General features: G+C 49.9%; 1 protein-coding gene across 1 annotated transcript; it reads right to left on the bottom strand.

The window, feature by feature from the left end:
• Window positions 1–250: 250 nt before the first annotated feature.
• On the bottom strand, window positions 251–26,322 carry ALKBH5 (alkB homolog 5, RNA demethylase). Its single transcript, XM_008156188.3, has 4 exons — window positions 24,337–26,322; window positions 17,208–17,288; window positions 5,915–6,070; window positions 251–5,035 (listed from the first exon to the last, which is right to left on the bottom strand). Exons 1-4 carry the CDS (start codon window positions 25,104–25,106, stop codon window positions 4,861–4,863), a joined length of 1,182 nt encoding a protein of 393 aa, XP_008154410.1. The 5' UTR covers window positions 25,107–26,322; the 3' UTR covers window positions 251–4,860.
• Between the last annotated feature and the right edge of the window lie 1,505 nt (window positions 26,323–27,827).

Genomic DNA, 27,827 nt, shown 5'->3' with positions numbered 1-27,827 from the left:
AAAAAATATTCACCCTAGGATATATTTTTATTGATTTTAGAAAGAGGAGGGAGGGAGGGAGAGACATTCATCAGTTGCCTTCCATATGCGCCCCGACCAGGGATCAAACCTGCAGCCTAGGTATATGCCCTGACTGGGAATCAAACTCACAACCTCCTGGTGTATAGGACGCTTCAACACTGAGCCGCGCTGGATGGGCTAATTTCTCTTGAGTAGCCAGATTTAAAACAGTAACAGGAAACAGCTGAAATTAATTTAAATAGTATATTTTATTTAACCTGGTATGTCCAAAATACTATTTCAACATGTAATCAATATAAAGTAACTAAGGATATCTTTTACATTCTTTTTTTTTCATTATTAACTCTTCAAATTCTGGTGTTTATTTTACACTTAAAGCACATCTCAGTTCAAACTAGCCACATCTCAAGTGTTCAACAGGCAAATTATCCAATGGCTGCCATAGTGGACAGCACAGGTCTAGACTTAAGAAATAGATGGAAGCTGGCTGGTCTGGTTCAGATGGCTGGAGGCTCATCCCATACACTAAAAGGTGGCTAGTTTGATTTCCAGTCAGGGAACGTGCCCAGGTTTCGGGTTGGATACCCAGTTGGGGCCCATGCAGGAGGCAACCAATTGATGTTTCTTACACCGATGTTTCTCTCTCTCCTTTCCTCTAAAATCAATTTAAAAACATTTTTAAATAGGTGGAAAAAATATTAATGATGCAAATTAAATTTAAAAGCAGTGCTGAGGCTGAGAAATTTCAATCCAATTAACAATTTGCTCAACGATGAGAAATCTGTATGTCCTGTATCAAATTTAATGACAATAAAGTAACTGCTGCCCTGACCAGTGTGGCTCAGCTGGTGGCAGTGTCGTTCCATACACTGAAATGTCAAGAGTCTGATTACTAGTCAGGGCACATACCCACGTTGTGGGTTTGATCCCAGTTGGGGCATGTGCGGGAGGCAACAGATCAATATTTCACTCTCACATTGATGTTTCTCCCTCTCTCTAAAACCAGTAACAGCATGTCCTCAGGAGAGGATTAAAAAAAAAGAGAACCTGGTACAAGAGCAGTGTAGTAGGCTTAACAGTGGCCCCCAAAGATATCAGGTCCTGCCCTAGCCGGCTTGGCTCAGTGGATAGAGCGTCAACCTGAGGACTGAAGGGTCCCAGGTTTGATTCTGGCCAAGGGCACATGCCTGGGTTGCGGGCTCGATCCCCAGTGGGGGGCATGCAGGCGGCAGCCAATCAGTGAATCTCTCTCATCATTGATGTTTCTATCTCTCTCTCCTCCCTTACTCTCTGAAATTAATAAAAATATATATTAAAAAAAAAAAAGATATCAGGTCCTAACAATCCCTGGAACTTATACATGTTTTTATATTTTACATTTTTTGACCATGCAGATGTGATTGAAGATCTTTACATGGGAGTTTATTTTTGGTTATCCAGCTGGGCCCTAAATCCAATCATACAAGTGTCCTAAGAAGATGGAAGCAAAGGGAGACTTGATAAACACAGAAGAGAAGGCCATGTAGCTGTTAAGTCCAGGAATTTCAATACCCACCAGAAGCTACTAGAGGTAAGGACTAGAGCCTCCAAAAGAAGCATGGCCCTGCCAACACCCCAGTAACAGCGATTTTGGGTTTCTGACCACCAGAACTGTGAGAAAATAAATTTGTTGTTTTTGGTAATGTGTTACTGCAGCCACAGAAAACTAATACAAGTAGATGGGATGGAACTCCATTTGCCATATCGTGGTTGAATTAGTACCACAGGTAGGCTATAAATGTAAAAATTCAGGAAAAAAAATCAACAAAATCATTCTGTGAGAAACTGGCTATAGAGAATTTATGATAAAGAATATTGTATATTTTATTTGTACTTTATGTGCTATACATCTTTTATATCAGTACAATTTATAACAACATGTGTGTATATGACATATACCAGGTCTGTCTTGTATCCTCAACACCTAGCAGAGCTTGGTACACAATAGGAACACTCAAATATTTTCTGAATGAATAACATGACTTTGGACCTCAGTTTCCCCCACCACACAACAGGGTTGGAGGAATGAGATGGGCTCCCCAGGTGGGCAGTACTGGTGCCAGATGTTGTTAAGAGTACCTACTGTGTACAAGACTGGGCTGGGGGCAGACTGATGGGACATAACAGCTGGCCCAAACAGCTGGTGCCCCAGGAAATGGCCGGGAACAGTCAGATTCAAGGAGTCTGGGATCTCCCATTCCCTTAAGGCCTCTCTCTGCAGGCTTGGGGACTGCTCAAGGGATTATCACAGTCCAAGAGATGGGGTGCCAAGGAGCCTCTGTACAGGTACAGAGACTAATGCCAAAGACACAGCAGGATCTGCTAAGGCAGGACCCTCTTTCTCTATGTTCTGCCCCTCAATACTGCAGGGCAAAGGGCCTCTTTCACCCAGGGACTGGGAAGAACCAGGGTCTGGCTTTGTCACAGCTACAGAAGAGAGCCCTCTCAGTTCCCAGCTTTCCATGTGAGCCCCCATTCCATGCCCCTAGTCAGGGGCCCAGGCATAGAGGGGTGGGTACGCACCTCTACATGTATAGTCTAGATCATCTTTGGCAAGTCACTTTCCCTCTCAGCTCCAATGTCTCCTCTCCGGGGCATCCAGGGCCCAGTGTGCAGCCAGTGGCTGACCCCTGTAGGCCAAACTGGCCAGATCTGTTACTAATTTGCAGGAATGAGCCCTGGCTGAACAACTGTTCCATCTGGACTCTCCTCTGTTAAATGGGCAGTTAAGTGGCTTACCAGGTTTCCACAGTAAGAATTTGGCCAAGCAGACTGGCTCTGGGCACTGGAAGCAAATGAAGGAGATTCTAGGCCAAAGCCCCTAACCAGAACCTGGGAGCCAGGTCTGGGATCTGGAGGTACTAAAACCCTCTGGGCCCCAATCCCACTCCATCCCAAAATGTCTGCCTGTGTCCATATACCACAACTCTACTGGTATGAATTTTGAAAGCAAGGACCAGGATAGTTTTGCTCACTATTGGGGCCACAGTGTGGGACTGCCCAGAATATAAGAACTCAATAATTTGTCTAATGAGCAAAACCACTTGTGTGTCTTCTACAAAGACCAGGCTCTCCCCGCTGCCTTTGCTCCTGCTGTCCTTCCTTCACTCGCACACATCCTCTCTCATCACCCCTAGGAAGAGGAGCTTCCAGAACTCGGCAGGGTAGGATCCTGGCTCCTGGGAGTGGGAGAAAAAGCAGAAGTCCAGTCCACCTCCAGTCCCCGGCCCTGTGTCAGTGACTGGTCGTCTCCTCTGGAGCCCTAGTGGACAATACACTCTGCTCACTACCAACCCCCCATTCAGAGTTTAAAGAGAAAATAAAGGGATGAAGGAAGCACCAAAGGCAAGCCCTCTTTTATGATAGCATCAGACACCTGTTTCAAAATATATTAGATTTGGTTTTTATTGTAGAGCACACATATCAGGGCAAAGTGCTGCACACACAACTACAAATCATTGAGGGGGGAGGGGAGCTGTAAAAAAAAAAAAATGCAACTGCCTTCGTTATGCAGTTCCAACTTGAGGATCCACGCTGGCAAAGGAGTTCTGGCCCTGAGAAGGGCTTCCTAATGGTGGCTGCCCAGATCTCTGCAGCCCCAGGCCTAGGACTCTATAAAACAAGGTCCTCCCCATGGTGGTGACAACGTGGGGAATCTGCTCCAGGCCTAGCGAGGAGACATTTCTAATAAATCCAGACCAGCAAAACCTCACAGCCCTCGAGAATTGGAGGAGTGGGAACTGCCAAAGACTATTTTTTCCCCTTTTATTACTATTTTTTAAAAGCCCCTTCCCCAGCTCCCATGCCCCGAGGTGGAAGAGACACTAACCCAGTCTGCAGACCTGGGCTCTGGCCCTGGATGTGTGCTGCAGACAGGCAGAGGGGCAGGCACCTTTCTATGGGGGTGACATGGGGAGAAGGCCCAAACTGGCCAATGTAGAAGAAAGGAAAGGGAAAGGAAAAGAACAAGACCAAAGGAAAAAAAAAATCTAAACAAAAATCCTGCTACACACCACAATAGTTTTCCATACCCCAAATGCTAGACTTGGAAGGACACCAGTCCTTCTAGCTAGAAACAATTTCTAAACTGTCCCAACATGGCCAGTCTGACTGTTCCATACAATCACACGCATATGCCTGAAAGGAGCAACCAGCAGAGGCGTGCTCTTGGCAAGAGGTCAGGACCGCTGCAGCCAGGGACCTGTAGGCAAAGCAGGCCAGTGGGCATGGAGGAAGCCCTGGGCTCGGCCAACAGCTCTGGGGTGCAGGGGCTGGCACTATTGAAGCCCCTGCTCAGTCATCCTGAATGTTTCTGCAGCAAGAGGGAGAGGGTGTTTGTGTGACTTTCCAGAGCCTGGAGAGCAGGTGACAGGTAGAAGGACAGCAAGGCCCAGGAGACCTCAGCCCAGCTTAGACATGGGGGGAGGGGGGGCCCCCCCGAGGAGGAACAACTTCATTCACAACACTGAGAAAATTTACATATAAAGCAAAACAAGAATTTTCTTAACCAAAACATTTTGTTGCTTTTAAATAAAACCAGCCTGACACAGCCCCACTTGATGATGGTTGCCCCGAGTTCCTCTACTAGCCACTCCAGAGTGAGCTGTAGGCCTTTCCATCCAAGAGGAAAACCAAGAACCAATTCTGTTCTTTAGCCTCAATAGGCAACAAACCAAGGAAAAATAAAAGGGTCAAAACAAACAAACAAAAAAACACACAGAAACAAAACCCCTCAAAACGAAACAAAAACGGGTGGCTACGTGAGGATTAACCAGAGTTCCCGAGAGGATGCAGTGGGCCTCAGTGCCTCCGCATCTTCACCTTTCGGGTGGGGCTGCCCGCGGCCTCTGAGCAGTCCTCTGACTCGTAGGACTTGCGCCAGTAGTTCTCAGAGCTGAAGCTCCCCCTCCGCCGGTGTGTGGGCAGCAGCACTGAGCGTCGGTTCTCTTCCTTGTCCATCTCCAGGATCCTAGGCCTGCAAGGGTCAGGGTGGGAACGGTCACAAAGAGGCTGGCATGGCAGCAGGGCCTCCCACCTCTGCACCTAGCTCTGGCCCTCATTTGCAGGATGACTCACCACCATTCTTCCAGAGGGCTGTATTGGCAGAAGCAATGGCATTGTTGTCCCTGCCCACTAAGTGCTAGTGGCCACTCCTACTCGCTGAGACACTTCCTAAGTACCCTGTGTGGTCTGCACGGATCTGAGTCTGGTGCCTGAGGACACTGCCAAGGCTGCCGGATAGAAAAAGGCCTTCCCTATTACAGCCTAACACCCTGCACAGTCCTGCCGTCTCTCTTCACTTCTCAACCCCCCCATCTACTCGTCCTTTCTCTCTGCCCACCAACCCCACTAGCCCCTGAAACCACCAAGTTCTTCCTGCCCCTGTTTTAGCCCATGAGTATCTCCTGTCTACAATGCCCTGCCCACAGGTCTTCCTCATCTGTCTGGTCTTAGCTTAAATAGTACTTCCTCAGGAACCGTCCCCAATTCTTCTGAAATGGGGCCCTGGCCCACTATCTTCTGAGTCCCAAGCTTTCCTCCTAACATTTAAGTATAAGCCACAAGAGTGCTTGTCTGGGTGGACTGGAAAAGGGCAATCACGGGCAGGCCGTGAAGCATTCCCACTTGTCAGAGTCTTGGCCTAACCTCTTCTTTTTGAGGATACAGGCAATCAGGGCTTAAGTGTGAATGGCACCAATGCCACCAGCCCAGGGGAACTAGACATAAAGCTTGAGAAATGTGGGCAATGCCAGGCTCCTAACCACCTATCCCAGGCCCTTCTCTATCCATCTCACCCTGAAGCGAGGCCATGGGGCTGCTTTGCTAGCCTTGTTGAGGATCCTAAGCTAAGTACCTGTGAGCAGCGTCGGGGTCTGCCTTGCGGTGAGACCGCTTGGGTTTCAGAGCAGGGTCCCTGTTGTTTCCTGACAGGCGGTCTGAAGCATAGCTGGGTGGTAACACAGAGCTGCTCAGGGACTTTGTCTCCAACCGGGGAGCGTCTAATCGAGTCCTGCAAGAGAAATAGGCATGGGGTCACCAGGGGCCTCTGGTGGGGGTATGGATCCTAGCAGACCAATTCTCTCTCCAGGCACGCTGAGCGGGGAGGCCAGAAGCTCGGCTCTGTGCCTCAGTCTCTTGTGGTTCAACTAAGGCAGTGGTCGGCAAACCATGGCTCGCAAGCCACATGCGGCTCTTTGGCCCCTTGACTCTATAGTGGACAATAGTGGACAATAAACACCGGCCTAACACCACTTCTTCAAACACCACTTCTTCAAAATAGACTCGCCCAGGCCGAAAACCGACTTCTGCGCATGGGCCACGAAGTTTCAATCGCACTGTACATGCACACCCGCACATGGTATTTTGTGGAAGAGCCCACACTCAAGGGGCCAAAGAGCCGCATTTGGCTCACGAGCCGCGGTTTGCCGACCACTGAACTAAGGATTGGTCTGGCTGACTTTCAAAGACACTTCTTAAGTTCAGGCTTAGGAGCAGGGAACAAGAATAGGTCTGCATGGCCCTAGCCGGTTTGGCTCATTGGATAGTGTCGGCCTGGGGACTGAAGGGTCCCAGGTTCGATTCCTGTCAAGGGCATGTACCTTGGTTGCAGGCACATCCCCAGTAGGGGGTGTGCAGGTGGCAGCTGATCGACGCTTCTCTCTCATCGATGTTTCTAACTCTCTATCCCTCTCCCTTCCTCTATGTAAGAAATCAATAAAATATATATATTAAAAAAAGAAAAAGAAAGAATACTTCCGTATGAAGACTTCCATGGCAGAAATCAGCTGCTCCAGGGAAAAGATCCCAGGGCACTCTTTGAGTTGGATGAGGCAGCCTCGGGCCCAGAGGTTCTCTAGACATTTCCACCTGCCAGAGGACTAAGAGCCCTCTGGTGGGCACCAACATACTCCAACAGACAACTTCATCCTTGCCTAAAATACCAAGGCAGGAAAGTTCTCCTGGCCAGGCCTATGGAAGGGCTGGAGGGTTTCCCCCACTCTCACTCAGGGACTGTGGCAGAGCCAGGAGAGCCCAGGCCCAACTCCACATTCATGTACTTGGCTCTCATCCACACAGCCACCTGGCAGCTTCTGTTTATTCCAGGATACTGACCAGGCCAAGGGCTTTTGAAGGCAAAGTTCTCACCTAGCACCGGGTGTGAATTTCAAGGAATACAATGCCTACCTGGTAAAGGAAGAAGATGCAAGAAGAGTCAAGGAAGGGGGGTTGGAGAAGCTGGGCAGGGAGGATCAGGGCAGTGATCTGAAGCCAGGCGAGGGAAACCTCAAAGAAGCCCAAGCTTCTTGCATGGTACAGAGAAGGCTGGCAAGTCAGGCTGGTACAGCAAGGAGCAGGAGAGAGGCCTGGGATGGGGAGTAATTGGTGCACAGCTGACAGAAGGCCCCAAAGGCAATTTCCCATAGGCTGCTTGGCACAAAGTAGTAATTTGGTTCTGAGGAAAAAGGTGCTGTGATCAGGGCAAGACTCAAAGGACATCCTCACAAAATTACTGAGGGGAAGGAGGGCTAGGATCAGAGGCTGCCTTGCCCTAGCCTGCCTGGCATTCTTGGTAACAACTGCACCCAGTCTTCGCAGCTCCCCCTACCCCTACTGGCTGGCCTGCTGTAAATAGATGGGGGAAACTGGGTCAGAAAAGTAGGAAGTCACGTGTCCTGGAAGTCTTGGAGAAAGGTTTAAGCCTAGGTAAGACTTCAAGCCAGCCAGGCAAGAGTCACAGGGCTCTGAACCTGGGCAGGGGTCTTCTCCTAAGACGAGCAGGGGGCACCTTCTAGCTGGGAACACATGTTCTGACGCGCTCAGGCTCAAGCGAGTGGGCAGGAAGGCAACATAACTGGTCCCTGCCCCTTTGCTTAGGCCTCACAGAGGCAGAGGCCAGAGGGGCACAGCTCCTCCAGCCTCAGCCTCCACTCTGGGCACTCCAGGCTCAGAGAAGGAGGACCTAATAGCAAGAGAAAATCCAGCCCTGATCACCATCCCTCTCTGGGCCTCAGTTTCCCCATCTGAGCAAAGAAGGAAATGTGACTGGCTCTAAGGCCTCTTTTAGTTCTGAGGGTCTAGAAACCAAAGATATGCCCTAGGATTCTTTAGAGAAGCACCAAGAAGAGGTAGTGCTGGGCAACACCCAGATATGAAGGTGGGAATTAGAATCACCTGAGCCCCAAAGCCCTCTTTATCAGGCCAGACCTCATACCCTTATGCTGAGAGGTCCAGGCAGCAGAGATAAGACCAAACAAGACATTGACCATTAAGTTTGACTGCTAGGACTCCAAGGGTCTGAAGCCTCATGGAGGAACATCTCCTTTTGGCACCACTAAACTAAGTCCTACACAAGATGCCACAGGGCCAGGGACCACACACTCAGGGCAGAAAAGCCCGATACAGAAAGCCCTGGTGGGCAGGGCCTAGCACCCTGGAGCTGTTTCCTTGGGTCAGTGACTGATGGCAAGACAGCAGCAAAGCCACCAAGAGGAGCCCAAACTACACACCTCAGGGGCCGGAAAACAGAAGCACATCCTGCCATGCTGGCACAGGCCACGTCCTGGTGTGGCCCCGCCCTTAAGCTGCTGACTAGTTGAGCGGCCTGCCTGGGCTGCCCAGGCACAGCAGTGGTGGCCCTCACTAGGGTTCTAGGATGCTGGAGAAGCTGGGAAGAAAGTTACGACCAGCTGATTCTGGAGAGACAGGACAGGGACCTAGACTGGCTCTGCTGCTCTCGAGCTGCCTAAATGAGGAAAGGGTACTCTTCTCCGCACTGACTGTTCTGTTGTTATCACGGGGCAGCCCTCAGAGGAGGGATGATCACAAGTGGCTCTACCAGAAGTCCAGAATCATGTACTCACTTTGGGGACAGTATAAGCTTTGGGGCTCCGAAGGGCTCCCGACCCATCCCCTGGGGCTGTTGTTACAAGTCCATCTCAGAAAAGCTGGAGAAGCTCCTGCCCTCCCTCCACATCCAAAAGCCACAAAGCTGCAGGAAGCCAGGCTAGAGCCAGATCCCAAGCCCAGAGCCCACCAGCAGCTTAACTTCAGACCAAACCCCTCTTCAAAGGCCAGGCCCTTCAAGGTTCAGTGTGCAAAGCCACAGATTTGGAGTAAGGAAGACCAGTTCTACCAGTAAGGTCTGGGCCCCCTCAGGGGGCAACAGGAATGAAGACCTGCATTATAGAACCGAGTCAACATCCCCTGGTCACAGCAAGGCACCACAGGCACATGAGGCTAGGATTAACCAGGCAGGGACAGGGACGGGCCTTGATACAGGGGAAGCCAGAACAAAGGGAGGATGACAGCATTAATGTAACACATTACCACGTGACCTAGGGGATGGGGAGTTGACTCTGTTCTTTTATCACTCAGGGAATCCTCCAGAGAAGCTGCTAGGGAGGATTATACCCACTGCAAAAGTGGGAAGCAATGCTAACTGGAGATCAAGTCACTTGCCTAAGTCACACAGCTACAACCCTACGATGGCTTCTGAAGCCCAGGTGGGTTTGCATAACTGCAGCAGAACAGGGCAGTGCAGACAGACCACCACCACCAATCTGAGCTTCAGGCTCCGCTACCAACCACTCCCCCAACTTCTGGCTCACCCTCACCAAGCACCCTTTTGTGCTATAAAGCCTGGCTTTCCCAAGGGAGGCAGGAAGCAATGTGGGGGGGCATATCTGAGTACCCCCTGGTCTACTGAGTGACCTAGGCCAGTGGTCGGCAAACTCATTAGTCAACAGAGCCAAATATCAACAGTACAACGATTGAAGTTTCTTTTGAGAGCCAAATTTTTTAAGCTTAAACTTCTTCTAATGCCACTTCTTCAAAATAGACTCGCCCAGGCCGTGGTATTTTGTGGAAGAGCCACACTCAAGGGGCCAAAGAGCCACAGTTTGCCGACCACGGACCTAGGCCCCTTGGCCTTAGCTCCAGCACCTCTGAGTATCAAACCCCACAAAACCCAGATCTGTATCACTGTCTCTCCTACAACAGTACCCATCCTCTCCAGGCACGCCTACCTTTCCCTCCAACCTCCCTCAAACATCACATTCTTTCCAACTCCTGCCCTGCTCCCCCAGGAGGCAGTTCTGAGACAGTTATAGAAGTCTGCTCTAGCCAGAAGAGCCTAAAAGGCACATGGGGGTTATTACCCAAAGAAAGGGCACGCCAAGCCGAAACCGGTTTGGCTCAGTGGATCGAGCGTCGGCCTGCGGACTGAAAGGTCTCAGGTTCGATTCCGGTCAAGGGCATGTACCTTGGTTGCGGGCACATCCCCGGTAAGGGGGTGTGCAGGAGGCAGCTGATCAATGTTTCTCTCTCATCGATGTTTCTAACTCTCTATCCCTCTCTCTTCCTCTCTGCAAAAAATCAATAAAATATATTAAAAAAAAGAAAAAAAGAAAGGGCACTCCAAGCACATAGTCCTGGGCTTCCAGTAGGCCTCCCCTCAAACACAGCCTGAAGATACCCAGCCCCAAAGGGTATCTTTCCAAATCATTCAGCCTAGTTACGACAAGTGCTCAGGGATCCTCCTAGTTCAGGCCTGGTCAAGCCTACCTCATCCTCCAGGAACTAGGTCAGACACCAAGCTTGCCTTCGCTCTCCGAGGCCACTGAACACTGCGCCTCCTGGTGTCCCTTTCCTAACTGCTCCACGTACCTCTGCTTGTACTGTACGCTGACTGGGCACAGACTTCTCAGTCCCTACCCTGACCCAGGAACCCAAGTCAGTCACATCCCCTGGTGGTCTCATCACCTCTTTATTCCTTGGGCAGGTTGTGAACACAACAGGCTGGTCAGGCTGCCCAATGGGTAGGGTGTATGCATGTGCACACACTCATTCGACCAGAGAAGAAAGGTGGCTAACCTTTGCCACAGGAGACAAGAATCGTGAAGACAGAAGCGATGGCAGGGGTCTCAGTGGGGATGATGTCTCAGACGTGGCCAAAAGTTCTCTACTCATCCCCCACCCTCAGGGGCAAAGCTGAGTGTGCCTTCCAGTCTCACTTCAGCTCATCCACACACATAGCCTCACACTAGAGCTTTCGGGGAGCGTCTCCCCTGACCCCTGGGACCCCTTGACCTAAATGACCAAATAAGCCATTTAGCTCAGCCTCCTCCAGACAATTTCTCCCATGCAAATCCCTTACCGCACGCTCACATGCTTCAGCAGCTCCTCAGCACCCTCCAGATTTCTCTGCACAGCACAAAGTCTTTTCTGACTATCTTAGATTGTATCAATTGCTCCAACCCATCTCTACTCTGTGTTCCAGAATGGACTACCTCAGAGTTCCCAGACTTCAAGCCTCTGTAAAGAGCGTCTCTTCTGAACTGTCTTTGCCCCTAAGCCTATTCTGTGCTTGTGTGAAGCCCACTCATCCTTGACCACCTTCAGGTAGAAGTCTCTGGAAAGCCTTCCTAGGCCAGTCCCTGGTGAAGTGCTAAATGTCTGCCTTTCCCCAAAGGACAAGGGAATGAGAAGAGACCACGTTCCTGATACTGGCACAGAGCCTAGCTCATACCAGCCTTGGTTAACACTTGGCAAATGATACTCCAGCTGCTTCTTCCAGCGTCAGCCTACTCCGAGATGAGCACCATTTGACCAGAAGTGTATTCACACTGCCCTAAGCCACTTTATGTAGGGAGCTATAGAGCATCCCATGAGGAGTAAAGTCTTGTATACAAGCCCTCGGGGATTCCTGAAGACTAATGGATTGGATGCCCTGGCCACCAACTAAAAGTCCATGAGAGCCCAGAGCTCTCTCCTGATGATCAAGTGCTGATCCAAGGCCTCCTTCCCCGATATCACCCCTCAACTACAGAGGTCCTCTAAACTTCCTGTCTTTGAACTTATCATTTCTGCCTAACAAGCAGTGTCTAGCACAGGAGCCAGATCACCAAGCCTTTTTTTTTTTTTTTTAAATTTTGAGAATATGTTTATTAAAGCTACGAACAGTGAAATGAGGAAGGGCTTAGGATAGAAGCAACAGGAGAGGCTGGGCAGGGCTACATTGGCTCTCTAAAAATGTTACAGGAAAGAAGTGCACCATGCGGGGCTGCTCTGGTTCATGGAAAGTCAGAGAAAAGGCCTTGGGAACAGGTTCGGGGAAGAAAGGCGTGGGTGTGCTTGAGCCTTTCTTAAACACCCTCCCCAAACCTACCAAGCTGGATATAATTTTTTTTTAATCCTCACCCGGGGATATGTTTTTATTGAAATTTTTTTAGAGCAAGAGAAGGGGGCAGGGAGAGAAACATTGATGCGTTGTCTCCTTTACATGCCCTGATCCGGGATTGAACCTGCAACCTAGATATGTGCCCTGACTAGGAATCGAACCCGTTCCCACCAACCGAGCCACCTGGCTGGTGCTGGATATAAATACCTGCTCCCCCCAGGCCCCAGGGAACACACTCTGTGCTTCTAGAACAGTGCTCATTCAGCTTGTGCTGCACTGGCATGCAAAATGCCCACCTATCACATACCAAGCACCAAGGGACCTAAGTTGCCTTGGGTGCTTTGTGCATGGTAGATGCTTAATGTTTCCAAGTCAGGAATTCCCGGTCAGAGATCATTCCAAACTTGCTAGATCACCTGAGGCAGTTCACTTCCTACCTGAGCCCTTTTCCAGAGTTCACACACTACTCTGAGAATTAATGTGCAGGCAGCGCTCTACCCAGTGCCCAGCACCTAGTAGGTGAGTGCGTGGCATGGAGCAGCTCGCAAGGTCCTTCAGAAGACTGCACACCAGAGAATCATGGAAGAAATGGGACACCACTACCACCTGCCCTGCTGAATTGCTATCCCCCAGAAATTGATGAGCCCCTTCATTCTCTAAGCAGTAATTTAAAACTTTAACTAGACCTTCAAGAAGGTTAAGTCCAGCTTCCCGCCTGGGGTACCAATGACTGACAAAGATGCATGTTGGGCAGCTTGCCCTGAATGGACTGGGAAACAGAGACATTCAGGGAAACTGGGGGATGCTGAAGAGCTGACCAGCCTGCAACCCACTCTGTAGAGCAGCCCCCTTGTCACTTAAAACACTCTCATCAATTAGCTCTCTACTTGCATAGCAGAAGCAAGAAAGCCCTTCTGTATGTGAGTTTGTTTCTTAAAATCATAGCATACACCCCCAGTGACACACTAGGGCAGGAGCAGGGCATGCGTGGGGTGTGCCACTGTGCCATCCACCAAGGGACCACAAGACCCAGCACTAGGAGAGCCAGGTACTAGGCCTCACTCAGCCACTTACTGGTAGTACCCCCAAACATACTAGTATTATAAAGCTAAGCTACAGCCCAAAGATTCCACTCCTACAGAAGCTCTCAGGTCACCCCCAACGTCCCAGTCCTGCCTGTGAGAAATGATGGCACCACGTGCATGATGACTCAGCATCACGCATATTCAAAGGAGCTGCATTTTGTTGAGCCAGAAAGCACTTGGCAGCCACCCCTCTATTTCCTCTCCATAAGTCCCTAAGAAAGACCATCCCAGCTGACTGACCTGAGTCAGTGACAGAGGCCCAGGCCTTTGCTCAGCAATCTGTGTAATCTTTTTCTGAACTTAAGGGAAGACAGACTGGCTATACCCCTCTGCCTATGAGTAGGGCCAGCTCAATGCCCAAATTCTACTCATTTAAACGTGGCTTCACAGAAGACATCAAATTAACCAGGTGCCCCACTAAGGCCATACCTCTGATGTCTGGGAAGTGCCTGGGCCTGGGAAGCTGGGGAGCACTTTCCCACTCTTCAGCCCTCTCACACCAAAAGCTCTGTGTGTCTGCCCTCCAGCCTAGTACCTGGCTGGCTCTTGGGACCACTCAAGTGACCTATAAATAGCCATTATCTGAGGTCAGACCACTGCCAGGGGCCCAGTTGGCTAAAGAGCTTCTTGGAGGAACTGGTAAGAGTATAGACACCTAGCTCTACCAAGAAGCATCTAACTTAGCCAGCCCAGGCAGCCAGGTATGGGAGCCACCATTCAAGAAGGAAACAGACCGGCCTGTGTGGCTCACTGGTTGAGTATCAACCTATGAATCAGGGTTCGATTCCCGGTCAGGGCACATGCCCCGATTGTGGGCTCTATCCCCAGTGTGGGCTGTGCAGGAGGCAGCCAATCAAGGATTCTCTCTCATCTTTGATGTTTCTTTCCCTCTCCCCTCCTCTCTGAAATCAATAAAAATATATTTTAAAAACTGAAAAAATAAATTTACAAAAAGAAGGAATCAGCTGATGCTCTGGATATGCCACCTCCATTTACACCTCCAGTGAGGATTTCCAAGATAACCTATTTTGAGAAGTTTGGAGGGAACACCTGTAAAGTTGCTGCTCTGGTTCTGTATCACCCTAGGACAGTGGTCGGCAAACCGCAGCTCGCAAGCCACATGCGGCTCTTTGGCCCCTTGAGTGTGGCTCTTCCACAAAATACCACGGCCTGGGCGAGTCTATTTTGAAGAAGTGGCGTTAGAAGAAGTTTAAGTTTAAAAAAATTGGCTCTCAAAAGAAACTTCAATCGTTGTACTGTTGATATTTGGCTCTGTTGACTAATGAGTTTGCCGACCACTGCCCTAGGAGTTCCTCTGTAGTTTGTTCTGGGCAGACCACTTGTCCCTGGCTGCACTTGAAGTTGTCAAGTACAGACTGAGAAGAAATGACTGGAGAGAGGCCAGAAAGGGCCTATACTTGGACTCCATCAATTCCAGATTCTGGGTTTTGGCCTGTGCTGGGAACCACAGGGAAAGAAAGTAAAAAGGCAGATAAAAACCCTTCTTCTGATGAATTCTGGGAACATTCTTTGGCTAGAGCAGAGAGGCTGCCAGCTGCCAAGCTGACCCATGTCTGGAGCTCCCAAATATGCCTCGTACTCTGCCTGCACCATAGGTCTAAATCATCTCCATTCTACATATGATAAAAGAGACTCACAGTTTTGACTTGATGAAGTGGCAGAACCACGCCAAAGAGACTTCACCACATTATTCTGAAGTTCTAGGCCCAAAGGGCCAAGATACCAAAGTTATTGACTGAAGTTAAAAAAAATGGCAAGTCAGAAATAAGACTTAAAAGGCAAAACCTAGAACAAGCTGAACATAAATACCCATGAATCCATACCAATAAGTAAATGATTGAATAAAGATATAAACAAGTAGGGGAGAAGAAACAATTCCTGTTCAGAATTCCAAATACTTTGTGGGGCTACTGCCCCTTACAGAGGAGGAGCTAACTCCCCACTAAGTGTGCGCTACACACAGTGACTTCCCTCCTAAGGAAACAGTATGGACAGAGGAAAATAGTATAACTTTAGCACGGAGAAATCTGATTAACACCACCTCAGCCAGGTGATCAAGCTCAATATCAAGGTCCTGTGCCCTAGACACGACACGGAGGAGAGTGGTGCTTCATACCTCTGTGGCCTTCCTCTCTAAAACCTGTAACCCCAGTCTAGCCATGAGAAAAACCCCAATTGAAAGACATTATATAAAATACCTGACCATCAATGTTATCACAAATAAGGCAAATCTGAGAAACAGTCACAGCCAAAGAAGTCTAAGGTGATATTGACAACTAAATGTAATGTGGAATCCTAGAACAAAAGTACATTAGGAAAAAACTAAGGAAATCTGAATAAAATATGAACTTTAGTTAAGAATCCTGGATCTATATTAATTTTTTAATTGTAATACACATTGACATATGTTAACAATAGGGGGGCACGGGGTGCTTGGTACATGGGACCTCTTGGTACTATTTCTACAATTTTCTGTAAATCTAAAACTATTCTAAAAAATAGTTTATTAAAAATTTTTTTAAAAAGCCCTAGCCTGTTTCTAGGTGATTAGAGCATTGACCCACGTACCGAAGAGTCATGGGTTCGGTTCTCAGTCAAGGGCATGAGTTCGGTTCCCAGTCAAGGGTTGCAGGTCTAATCCCTGGCCCTGGTTGGGGCGTATGTTGGGAGGTAACCAATTGATGTCTCTCTCACATTGATGTTTCTCTCTCTCCCCCGACTTCTTTCTACTCTCTCTAAAAATCAATGGAAAAAAAATATTGTCAGGGGAGGATTGACAACAAAAAAGATGGCAAGCTTTAAGGACATCCTGCTCCAGCTTGGGACTAAGCACTAGTCCTGCTCTGCTCTGATGTCTTATCTGATCCTGGGCAATTATCTTGCCTCTCAGGACTCCATTCTAAAGGCAAGCTTATCTGGACCCAGTGTCTGCTTGGCTCAGCCCATTCACCCCATGAGCAGAAAGAACTGCAGCTCAGGCTAGTTTTGGCAGTGTTGGTCAGTACATCCCTGACTCCCTTGGCCAGAGAAGAGGTACAGCCAGGCCTAAGCCATGCACCTGCTGAACACTGCAGCCTAACCTCCCACCTTCATTTCCTTTCCTCACTCTCTGCTCCCTCCCAAAGTGAAAACACAGGCATTTTAAAAGCAGGCTGCTAAGGCATAGTCTAAAAATAATCAACAGAAACACATGACAAATCAGAACCAAGGAGGCGGGGAAAAGGGGAGGTTCTGGAAATGTGTTTCCCAAATCTTGTTTTAAGACTGTTCCCATAAACACTAAGAGCATGGGCTTTTGCTCAGTCCTAACTAAGCTCCCTAGTTAAACAGCCACAGAACTTAATTTTCTGATGAAGAAGAGATACGTTATCCTCACAGAATTCAATTAAAAAAACAGACCTGCCCTGGCCAGGTAGCTTGGTTGGAGCATCGTCCTGATATGCCAAGGTCAATTGCAAGGCAGGGCACATACAAGAACCAACCAATGCATGTATAAATAAATGGAAAAACAAGTGAATGTTTCTCTCTCAACATCTATAATCGCAAAAGTGTAATATGCTAATTAGACAGGACAACCTTCCGGACGAAGCCGGGGCTGCAAGGAAGCCTGGGTCCTGGGTGCCAGAGGGAAGCGGTGCCAGCAGCCAGGGGGAAGGAAGGCCTACTCTTGCAGGAATTTTGTGCATCGGGCCTCTAGTCAATAAATCAAAATAAAACACACGAAAAACCCCAGACCTTACAGCCTTTTCCTTCTCTCAGGTTTTACGCTGCCATGCCATTGATACAAGGAGCCAAGTTCTAAGGCAACCCAAACCTAGATCTTCAGACAGGCAGGCCTGCAGGTGCCAGACCAGGGCACTTACTTCCTGAGGATGATGACTGCTCTTCGCTCCTTGATGTCCTGAGGCCGTATGCAGTGAGTGATTTCATCAGCAGCATATCCACTGAAAATAAACACAGAGCATGTGAGCATGGAGAGTAATCAGACAACCAAGGTTCCTGGGGGGAAAAGGAAAAAAAATATGGCCCAGGTCTTACTGCCGCTGTGTGCCTCATTATTTGAGAGGTAAATTAACACTTCTGTCCTGAAACCATGCAAGGTGAGGCAAAGGAGAGCCTTAAGGCAGAAGCCAAAGCAGGAATCCCCCTGTACAAGTGAGGAGCCCTTCTTTAAAGGGCCACCGAAAAGATACACCTTTGTCACTTTGGAGACAGTTGGAGTGACTCAGGCCAGACCTTGGTGACAAGACAAGGAAAGTATCTCCTCCTCCTTCTCTCACTGTCCCTCACCCTTTGGCTTGCAGAGGAATCCAAGTTAAACGCTGACAGCACTGACTGCAATGTTCACAAAGAGAATCTGTCTACTTGAAAAATAAAAACTTTAAAAAACCTCCATTTGGGGGAATCCAAAATCTTGAAGACAGCTGTGACACTCAAATACCTGTTTTCATCAAGACACATGATTTTTTAAACTGTTCACCGACCAATAAATGTAGATGACTGTTCTTTTCACAGCTAACATCTTTCCTATTGATACTCTGGAAGCAAACTCAGCTTTCTCAAGCCCCATCACATGCCCTCATTGAGAGCATGGCACCCCACTCCCATTGACTAGACATCTGACACAAACCAGAGGGCCCTGGACCACCCTGGGGCAAGCCAGAACCTGGGGTAGGTTCCTTACCAAGAAGACGTGATCCAGGCTAAAGGTCCCCTCCTACGTTCTTACCACTCCACACTGGGGAAGTGCAGATCTGGGCTGCAAGACGGTCCCATGTAAACACAGGACTTCCTCAGAGAGCTAAATCCAATTCCCCAAAGGTTCTCAAGGCACATTCTATGATCTAAATCTGCAGTACTGGCTACAGGCAACCTTCCCTACTGTTAACAAGTGTTATCAATCTGTTTGACTTTACTGCAGGCACTACACCAAAGGCCTTGACTTCCCATCTCCATCAAGGAGCCACTCCCTTAATATAGTTCTGGAGAAAATCCAGATGTTTGCCAAGTCCTGACTGTCCCCGTGCCCCAAAGGGCTCTAGAATGTAAAACAAACCACAGTGCCCAGGTCTCAGAACTAGTGAGGAGGGAGGACTGCAGAGGCCTACAGAAATGACCATGGCACCGACCCCTCCTGAAAAGCTCATTAGCACTGGTCTTCTAGAACTTCCTGGCAGTTGTGACACAGTGTACTAAGCCCTCCTCAGAGTATCAGGCTTCGCTGGGAGCAGGAGGCTCAAAGTCCTGATCAAGGGACACTCATCTGGCCAAACTTCAGCAGAAAGTGTCCAGCAGAGACCAAGAGGGTTACTTACTACTAGGGAACCTACTTGCCATAAGAGAACCTGTTTGCAAGACCTAGTCTGCCAACTTGAAACTTAATATGCCTGGGTCCAGCCTTACCCTTGGCATAAAGAAAAGTTCCAGTGCCGCCTGCTCTTTTGTTTTCATAGAGGAGAGAAAGGAAGAAATACCTCATGCTGGTCAGCCTGCCTGGGTTAAGCCCCCTCAAGCAGCAGTGAGTAGTATGCTGCAAGCATCAAGAAGAGAGCCTGGCTCTGTCATCCACCAGCTTTGTGCCTTAGAGTGACCCCTCAACTCCCCAGGGCTGGGTCCCCCTCTCTGCCCACCCACACTTCGCTATTACTACATGTAGCCTTATGGAAAATACCTTCCCTACAAGACAAAGCTTTGCAAAGTTATTACTCATCTCTGCATACAGTGGACACAAAGACGTGTGTGTTGAGCTCAACTGTTTTACTGCTTTGAAGCCTACTTCTGTATCTGCAAAATAGCAAGTCACTCCTCAGAGGATTAGGTGCAGGATAAATGAGAAATCGGAAAAACTCAATGAAAAGGGACTGTACACTTCTCCTCTAGGTGACAGTCTTGGAGACTGAGTCGTTAAGGCACATTTCCAAAATGGCCACAATTCCCCTTCTACTCTATGTCCAGCCTGGCACAGGATAAAACCAGAGATGGAGGGACTGGCCAAGATGTTGGCCTTGTGACAGCCTCCCTCTGGCTGGTGCTACCTGCTCTGGGCAGCATCCAATGATCTTTGCATGGCTGAGAAGCTTAGGTTTTGAGGGGGTAGCAGGTCAGCCACCTGGGCAAACCTCCAAGAAGACACATTGCCTAATTTGTAGGAAAGCTTCCTACAAAGAAGGTCAATCTTCTCTGAGTCCCAATTCTGTATACACCAAGGTACAGATAGAGTAGCTGAGCAGAGAAGGCAATTCATCTCCAGAGACACTTTACCTAAACTTCAAACATTCTATAGTGTGAAAGAGATTCAATCTTCGATAACAACCCTAAGGTATTAACAGCCCTGCCTGGCAGAGGAAAAACTAAGGCCCAGAGAGGTTAAGTAACTTGCTCAAGGTCAAACAGCTAAGGTGGTGACTCTGGAACTATAATCAAACTCCTGGTTTCAGTGTGCTACACTGGTTTTTGCTTTTTTATTTTGGATAGGAGAGTAGGTAATAAGGGCTAGGAAGAAAAGCCCGTCTATGTTTCCTGGTGACAAGATCCAGTCTGTCCTTGGGGCTTCACTAGCCTCGGCAATACCTTAGCAACAGTTGCACACAACTGCCCAGCCGAAAATGCCCATCCAACCCTGCATTTTTTATGGCCTACTTATTTTCTGCTTGCTCTGAGAGCCAAGATTAAGACCATGGCTTGCCTACTAGCTTCCTTTCCTTCGATGCCCTCTGCCTTCTTGTCAAGCCTGGCAGAGCCAAGGTCAGCCAACTCCCCAGAGTGCCTCCTGAGAATGCACAGCCCTGACTTCATCCTGAGGTCCCTTCCCCTCCCGTAGAATCGAAGATTCCACACAAGAGATGTGGCCCAGACCTATATGCCCTACTTTCCCAACTATTTTAAGCCAGAAACCTAAATTTTGCTTTCAACCCGCTGAACAAGATCAGCCCTTAGCCCAGAACTGACAGGGGTGCCCACTCCACCCCATTATCAACTATTAACTAGAAGTTACAGGCTGAGCTCACTTCTTCCTATACCATGCTGGGTGATATAGTCATTTCCAGACAGATGGCTAAGGCCTGCGTCTCCGGGCACATGGCCACCACAACCATTGACCATGTAGTGATGATTAAAAGTGGCAGCAAGTAAGCAATTAGGCTGAGGTAATCATTCTAATTAATCCAACTGAAATATGTTTTAATCTGCCCATTCACACTACAAGGAATAAGAGAGGAATGTGTTATGAAGAGGAAGTGAAATATATTTAGTTCCCTAGAGAACAGCATTAAGAAGAGTCCACTCAAGCCCAACATGGGAAGGTAAGGGAAAAAACAACTGGGTTTGGAAAGAAGCCTGAAGTTATTCCAGAAGGGTTTGTGAGGCCTTGCTCTATGTTCACAGTTGGACAATGCTGAGTTAATATGTGCCACACACTAACATCCATGCTGACAACTATCTATATACATATAAATGCCTAAGTGACTATCCGACCAGTAGCTATGATGTGCAATGACCACCAGGGGGCAGACGCTCAATGCAGGAGCTGCCTAGCTGCCTAGCTGTGGTGATTTGGCAGCTGAGGTTCTCAGGTGACGCACCGGAACCAGAGAGGAGGGAGCCCGATTCTGGGGTGTGTCACCCGAGAACCACCCTCTCGCAATCCGGGACCCCTTGGGGGATGTGGGTTTTGACGCGATCCCCGCAGGCCAGGCTGAAGGACCCCACCCCAGGCCTCTAGTCCTACCTAATAAAATAGTAATATGCAAATTGACTGCACCTTCACTACGCCCAAGCCACTCCCATAAGCCAGAGACACGCCCACCAGCCAATCAGGGCAAGTATGCAAATTACCCAACAAAGATGGTGGTTAATTTGCATACACTGAGGGAAGGAGGAGTGAAGACTGAAGACAACTTAGAGGAAGAGGGAGGAAAAGCGGAAAACAAGGTGGCTGCCAGAGGGAAAGTGTGGGCGGGGCGGAGCGGGGCAGAGCAGGCTGGGAAGCAGCGGCGCATGGGTACAGGCGCAGCGGCTGCAACAGCGGCAGCGGCAGCGCAAGCGGCCACAGCGGCTGCTTGCAGGATTCTTCCTGCAAATGGGCTACTAGTTAAATATAAAAGTGTATTCCCACCATGTTGCCTTGGACAAGTACAGACACTGCTGCCACCAGTAACTGAAGTCTGAGTCAGATGAGAATTACTACAAACCTTCCCCATCTACAGAGAACCACTCTTCATCAGCCGTTCCCTTCCAATAGCAGCCTGACAACTCCTCACCTCTGGGCTGGGATACATACTAGGAAGTGAAAGAAAGCTTCACCTTTTTACCAACTTGGGGAAGAACCAAGCAGGATTTGAAGAGAACCACAAGCAGGCAGGTGTTCACCCACCTGCACATCAAGTAAGCTGAGAGTGCTAAGTGGGCAGGTGCTATAAGATTTAAATAAGTGGGGGTGTTCAGAACCTTAGAGAAATGGCTCTCCAGTGAGGATGATTTTGTCCCACAAGGGACATTTGACAGCATCTGGAGACATTTTTTACTGTCATAGGTGATAGTGGCATCTAGTGGATTGAGGCCAGGGATGCTGCTAAACATTCTACAATACACAGGATAGCCCCAGCACAACAAAGAATTAGCCCACCCCAAATGTCAAAAGTACCGCTATTTACCAAGGCATGCCTCACCAGAATCTACTTCAGGTCCAGGTGGATGTGAGTGCTAATAATAAACTTCATCTGCCTCAAGTCAGCACCTACCCATGCCCCTTACCTATTCCCTGCTACTGCTGCCAAAAGAGTTTGCTTAGCTAACTCCTAGTGACCCTTCAAGTTCCAGCTTACTTCCTCCCCCAAACTTCCAACACTCCAGAGTGGGTTAAGATGTCCTTTCTCTCCCTTCAATGCACCTTCCTGGGCTGTGACCATCTGCAGTCTCTACTGGGCTGTGAATTCTATGAAGGGAAGAAGCATGTTTTAGGGATTTATCAAATCCCTAGCCACTTCTCCAAAGAGAGAGCAGGGACTCATTAAATGGCTGTGCACAAAAGCAAGCACCCATTTAAGTGCCAGGCCCTATATCACACACAAAATCACCACACTTAATTCTACTAGGCTTTGGAAGTTGGCATCACCCCTACTTTACAAATGGGACAGCAAGCTCGGAGAACGCCCACGAGATCCCAAATGAGAGCTGGATTCAAAGCCTAGGGCAGCACTTTTCAGAACATGGCTGACTCCTATACTAACTCCACAGCCAGGGAAGGGACTTTACTATTTTGAAGAAACGATGCAGATAATTTTCCTGATGATGTAATCCCATTGCCAATCACTAACAGACCGGCATTTAAAAAAATTTTTTTATCTTCCAATTATAGTTTACTTTCAGTATTATTTTGTATTTGGTTTCAGGTGTACAGCATAGCTGTCAGACAATCATATACTTTACAGTGTTCCCAGACCTGCATTTTCAGAACCTGAAACTTCTGTTCTTCAATAAAGAGGTATGCATGTGTATAGGGGTGGGGGGATTCTCAAAGTCAGAAACTGCTCCTTGTGATCTCAATACACAACCAACTACTGTTAGAACTTCTGATGACAACCCCCTGTGTCTATGTGGAAAACTGATATCCCATTAAGAGACCAAATGGCCCCTGTACGAAGTCCTCTCAGAATCTAGTACCCTTCAATGAAGTTAGACACCAAGCTGTCCTGCACAGCAAGCCACTTGGGAGGGTGTGCCCTGAAATCCCATCCTAAAGGGCTCTGCTAAGACACCAATCTGGGAGCACCATGTATAGGTCTGAGAAGCCAGAAACCCAATTGCCAAAGGAGCAGCTGATACATAAGGAAGGCAAAGTACTGCCTTCTACTGCCACTAACTTCCGCAAATTTCCCACCAGGAGGCCTTCGGAATCACAAGGCTCTGCTGCCATCCCAGGTATGGAATCAGCCTCAGCTGTTCAACTCAAATTAGATGACCTACTCATGATATTAAGAGGGCTCCACGGACCCTGCTTCTCCCCATGACTGTGGTCTACAGCACTGACTGCACTTCAGAGGTTAAACTGCTCACAGCAAAACCAGTGTGTCCTGATGCTGTACTTGAATTTGGTGGTCAACCAAGCCTCTCTGAACAGCTGGAGTCTAGACCTCCTAGGAGGTTTTGGGGATTACTGAAATACATTGCTGGGTTTACTTGTTTCAAGGCCGAAGGAGGCAGCTTCCAGATAATGTTCTGCTCCTTATAAACAGCAAAGGTATTCCAGCAGGCAATCTCCTCTGGGGGCCAGGGCACTGACTAATTCTCAGCAGAATCACGGGCCCAAAATTGGCCAAGAACCTAAGTTCTGCTGCTGACATAACTACAAGACCAAATTCCAGGTAGAGACCGCTTTATTTTGTTTCATTTATTCCTGATAACAGGTAACACATTCTTACAAAGGATCAATGGTCTACTGCACCCAACAGGGACTGAATTTTAAGTGTGGGCTGCACTCTATTCCTGGCCCAACCACAACTGTTCAATTAATTCCAAGGAAGTCACTCCCCTTCTTGGGAATGGAGAATGTGTATCAATTAAATATGCTCCGGGACTTTCCCCTTTATTTTGTTAAGAAATTCATGAATAGTTTATTTTCTTTGTTAAAGAAACCATGAATGGCACAGTTGGGAAAATTTTTAGTTCAACTCATTTTTTAAAAAACACATACACTTGAAAACGGTGACCCAGAATAAAAAACTTGCTAAAATCACGAAGGAAAAGAGATTGCTAATATCTTAGCCTTCTGGAAAGATGCCTATAGATTAATTCTGTCAGTCCGTGATCACGTCACACCTACCCTCCGGACACAGAATTCTAGATGTTCCCAGACCCATCCCTACTTTCTTACTGCAAGTATTAAAGACAGGAGTGGGTCAGAACTGTAAAGTGCGGGCTCCGACTGGCCGCTGCCTCCTGGGTCAGGGTAGGCAGTTACAGCAGCAGGGCCGCCCCTCCTCCCAGGTGGGTTACCTGAGCACAGTCACGCTCCCCCTGCGCACAGGCAAGGAAAGCACAGGTTCCGACACTCGGATAGGCTTGAACTGGAACTTGCAGCCGAAGCAGAGCGCGGAGTCGCTAAAGAAGGACACAGACACGATCGGGCGCTCGAAGATGTGGATGGGGTCCACGTGGGACACGATGCAGCCCCCGGGCTGGTAGTCGTTGATGACGGCGCTGTTGACGAAGCCCTCGGGGATGACGCGGTGTTCTACCAGCTTCTGGATCACCAGCTGGTGGACCCACTCAGGGATCTCGTCCACGTCGCCCGGCGGGTAGAGGCGCTCCTGGCCCGGCCCGCGCTTCTGCAGCTGGGCGCCATACGTGTAGCCCTCGCCGAAGAAGTACTTGTTGCGCAGTGGAGCCCGGTCCACGGTGTGCTCGTTGTACAGGCCCTTCTCGGCGCGGGACACCACCTCGTCGATGCGGGCCTCGATCTTGGCGCACTCGTCCTGGCTGAAGAGGCGCATCTGGCGGATGCCGCTCTTCACCTTGCGCGCCTCCTCCTCCTTCTGCAGCTGCTGCTCCTCGTAGTCGCTGCGTTCGGGGTCCGAGTCTTCCTGGTACTTGCGTTTGGCCCCGGACAGCGGGTAAGGCTCAGCGGCAGCGGCGGCGGCAGCGGCGGCGGCCACGGCGGCGGCTGCAGCCGCCGCTGCCTCCCGACTGCCCGCCTTATAGTTGTCCCGGGACGTCATGGACTTAAGCTTTTCACGCAGGTCCGTGTAACCGCTGGCGGCCGCCATGGCCCCGCGACGCTGCTCTAGGGTCCTTCGGGGCGGCCGGGGCGGCCGGGCATGGCTCTCGGGGGACACGGCCCGGGGCCCCCGGAGGGCAGGGGATTCTCAGCGCCAGGTCCCCATACGAGGACCCGACTGAGAGAGTTGAGGGCCAGGCGCTGGGTCGAACCTCAGGGGCGGCGAGTCATGCAGCGGTGGTGGCTACGGAGCTTCCTCCTCCTCCTCCTCCACGTCCCGGGGGGCAGGGGCGCCAGCAGCGCCTCATGCCGCGGAGGGCCGCTGCGGAGAATCGGCTCGACTCCCGGCTAGACCCTCAGACGCCCGGCCCAGCCCGCACTTTAAAGCGCTCCTTACGACGTCACGCGCCGCTCGCCCGACGTCCGCCAGCGCCGCTCCTCAACAAGCTCTCCAATGCGCACGCGCAGTGCTGCAGGCCACCGCGGCTCCGCGCGCAGCGGACTTGCGCGAGTTCGCGGGCCGGGTCAGCAGAGGTGCAGGCGCAAGCGCAGACGGGGAGCCGCTGGTCGGCCGCCACCCCTCCCCCACGCTAGGACTCCGAGGGAGCGCTCTCAAAGAACACCGAAGGGCTCCCTCCACAGGGGTGCGCTCACACTGCCAACGCTATAGCTGTGCTGCGTCACGGCATCGTTCGACTGTCCGAAAAACGCCTCAGCCCCCAGCGCGCAATCACCGGGAAATTGCCAACAACCTACGTTGTCGGGTTACCGTCCCTTTGGGTTCTTTCACTTCTTTCATGGGCCCCCGGCCACGCGCCGGGCGGACCCCGAGAGGAGCTTCCGGAAGTTGGTTGGTAATCCTGCCTGTCAATCAGGCGGTCGCCTTGGCTACTGTATCCGTCACTTAATTAGAGGCAGGGAGGGCTATGAGGACCCCTGAAAGATGAATGGGTGTCTGAGTAGGTGCCTGAATGGGGACCCTACCGGAAGAAAAAGCCCTCAGACGCTAAAGGAAACTTCTGAACTGCCCGGCCAAGGGCACCGATTTCCAGCTCGGAACCGAACCACGATGTTCGCAGAATCTGGACGCATTGACGGGGCGCCTCACCGCCCCTCTCTCCCTCGCTGCCACCGCTGCCGCCAGTAGCGGACGTTCCCCGAGTCACGTACGTGTGGCTTCGGTGCGTGCGCAGCCGCGGGACGCTCCAGGATTGGCTTAGCTTTTTCCTTGGCTCTGGAGATGGGTACGAGGCAGCTCTTCCGGGAACGACGGGAGAAAACCCAAGAGGACGAGCGGGCTCACGGAGAAGGCACAACTATATTACTAGAGAGATTAAAAAGTTTTGAAGCACTGTGGCCTGGCAGGCTGCTCCGCGTGCGCAGAGGCGTGGCGGCTGGGCGTGCGCAGGGGCGGGCCCACGGTCGTGGTTTCTGCTCTACCTCCCGGATCCAGCTCGTCTGCCTTGCTTGGCGCTCAAGGCCTTCGTTGAAGACCCCTCGGCCCCTTTCCGTGACCACTGAGCCCCAGCCTCCCCCTGACACTGCCGGGTCTGCAGACATACCCAGGCTGTTTCGAGGCTCGGTTCACTTCTTCCTAGCTGCCTAACCAGATTCTCATTGGAATGAAATGCATCTTAGGTTTCATATCTGGCTTCTGCATCTGCCTTCAACCTCAACTCTCTGGTCATTTTGTTTCCCGCCAGTGTGTCGTCCCTGCCCACAGCTTGTCAGGGCAAGAGCACTGGACTCTGGATTTGTTCATTGTTATTTTTTAATCCTCACCAAGGATATTTTTCCTTTTTATTTTATTTTTTAGAGAGCGAGGGAAAGACAGAGAAACATCAGTGTGAGAGAAACACATCTATTGGTTGCCTCCTGTGCGGCCGGGGCCAGGGAGGAGCCTACAACCGCGGTCTATGCCCTTGACTGGAATCCAACCGGGACCCTTTGGTCCACAGGCCAACTCTATTCATTGAGCAAAACCAGCTAGGGCTGGATTTGAATTTTGACCTGACAGGCTGTATGACCCTGGGCAAGTGACTTTTCTTTCTGAATCTCAGTCTTCTGGTCTGTGAGATGGGAATAACATTAGTGCCCACCTCACATGGTAGTTGTGAGGATGAAGTGAAGTCATGTATGTTAAGCAGAGGGTATTGCTGACCTCGAGTCTACACTCCAGTTTCTGCATCTGTAAACTGAGGATCCTACCAGGCCCTGCTGGGAGCTGGAGGTTGTTGTGTACTGACTTGACAAGGCCAGGACAGCAGGATCTGTGTAATGGGGAATTCTGGACACCTGGGACCCTGGGCACTGTACTTAAGGCCCCTGCCAGGTCACTTGCAAAAGGCCACACAGCTAATCAGCATACAGATGTGGAATTTGAACACAGGCCTTTCTGGGTCTGCAGCCTGGGCCTTTAAGTACCAAGCTAAGATCTTCTGAAGAGTCTTGTGGGTCCCAGGCAGGGGAAGACCAGAGTGGTGAGTGTGTGGACATTGGAACCTGGCCACGTCCAACCCCCTGTCCCACACAGGGGCAGCAATAAGGTCCTTTTCGTTACTTTTCAGCACGCAGATATGGTGCATCCTGTTACATCCATCCGTGATCCCCAACCTTCACCAGTTGACTGTCTCAGGCTCCCATTCCACCCAGACATTTTTCCTGTATTGTTCCCACTCCATGGTAGGCTGTGGGGCTTGGTCCCCTCTGCTCTGGATCTCCTTACATCTACCTGGAGTTCCTGTCTTTCTGGGTCTTGGGCCAGGTAGGG

The sequence above is a fragment of the Eptesicus fuscus genome, chromosome 20, assembly GCF_027574615.1.
Source record: "Eptesicus fuscus isolate TK198812 chromosome 20, DD_ASM_mEF_20220401, whole genome shotgun sequence".
In the NCBI taxonomy this organism is placed as follows: Eukaryota; Metazoa; Chordata; class Mammalia; order Chiroptera; family Vespertilionidae; genus Eptesicus; species Eptesicus fuscus.
This window is presented reverse-complemented; position numbering and strand designations above follow the sequence as displayed.

Coding starts and splice junctions, on each gene's coding strand:
- ALKBH5 (XM_008156188.3), bottom strand. CDS start 25,106: ATGGCGGCCGCCAGCGGTTACACGGACCTGCGTGAAAAGCTTAAGTCC. Junction 6,071..17,207: donor GCAGTCATCATCCTCAGGAA/GTAAGTGCCCTG, acceptor TTTCTCTTGCAG/GACTCGATTAGACGCTCCCC. Junction 5,036..5,914: donor GACCCCGACGCTGCTCACAG/GTACTTAGCTTA, acceptor TGACCCTTGCAG/GCCTAGGATCCTGGAGATGG.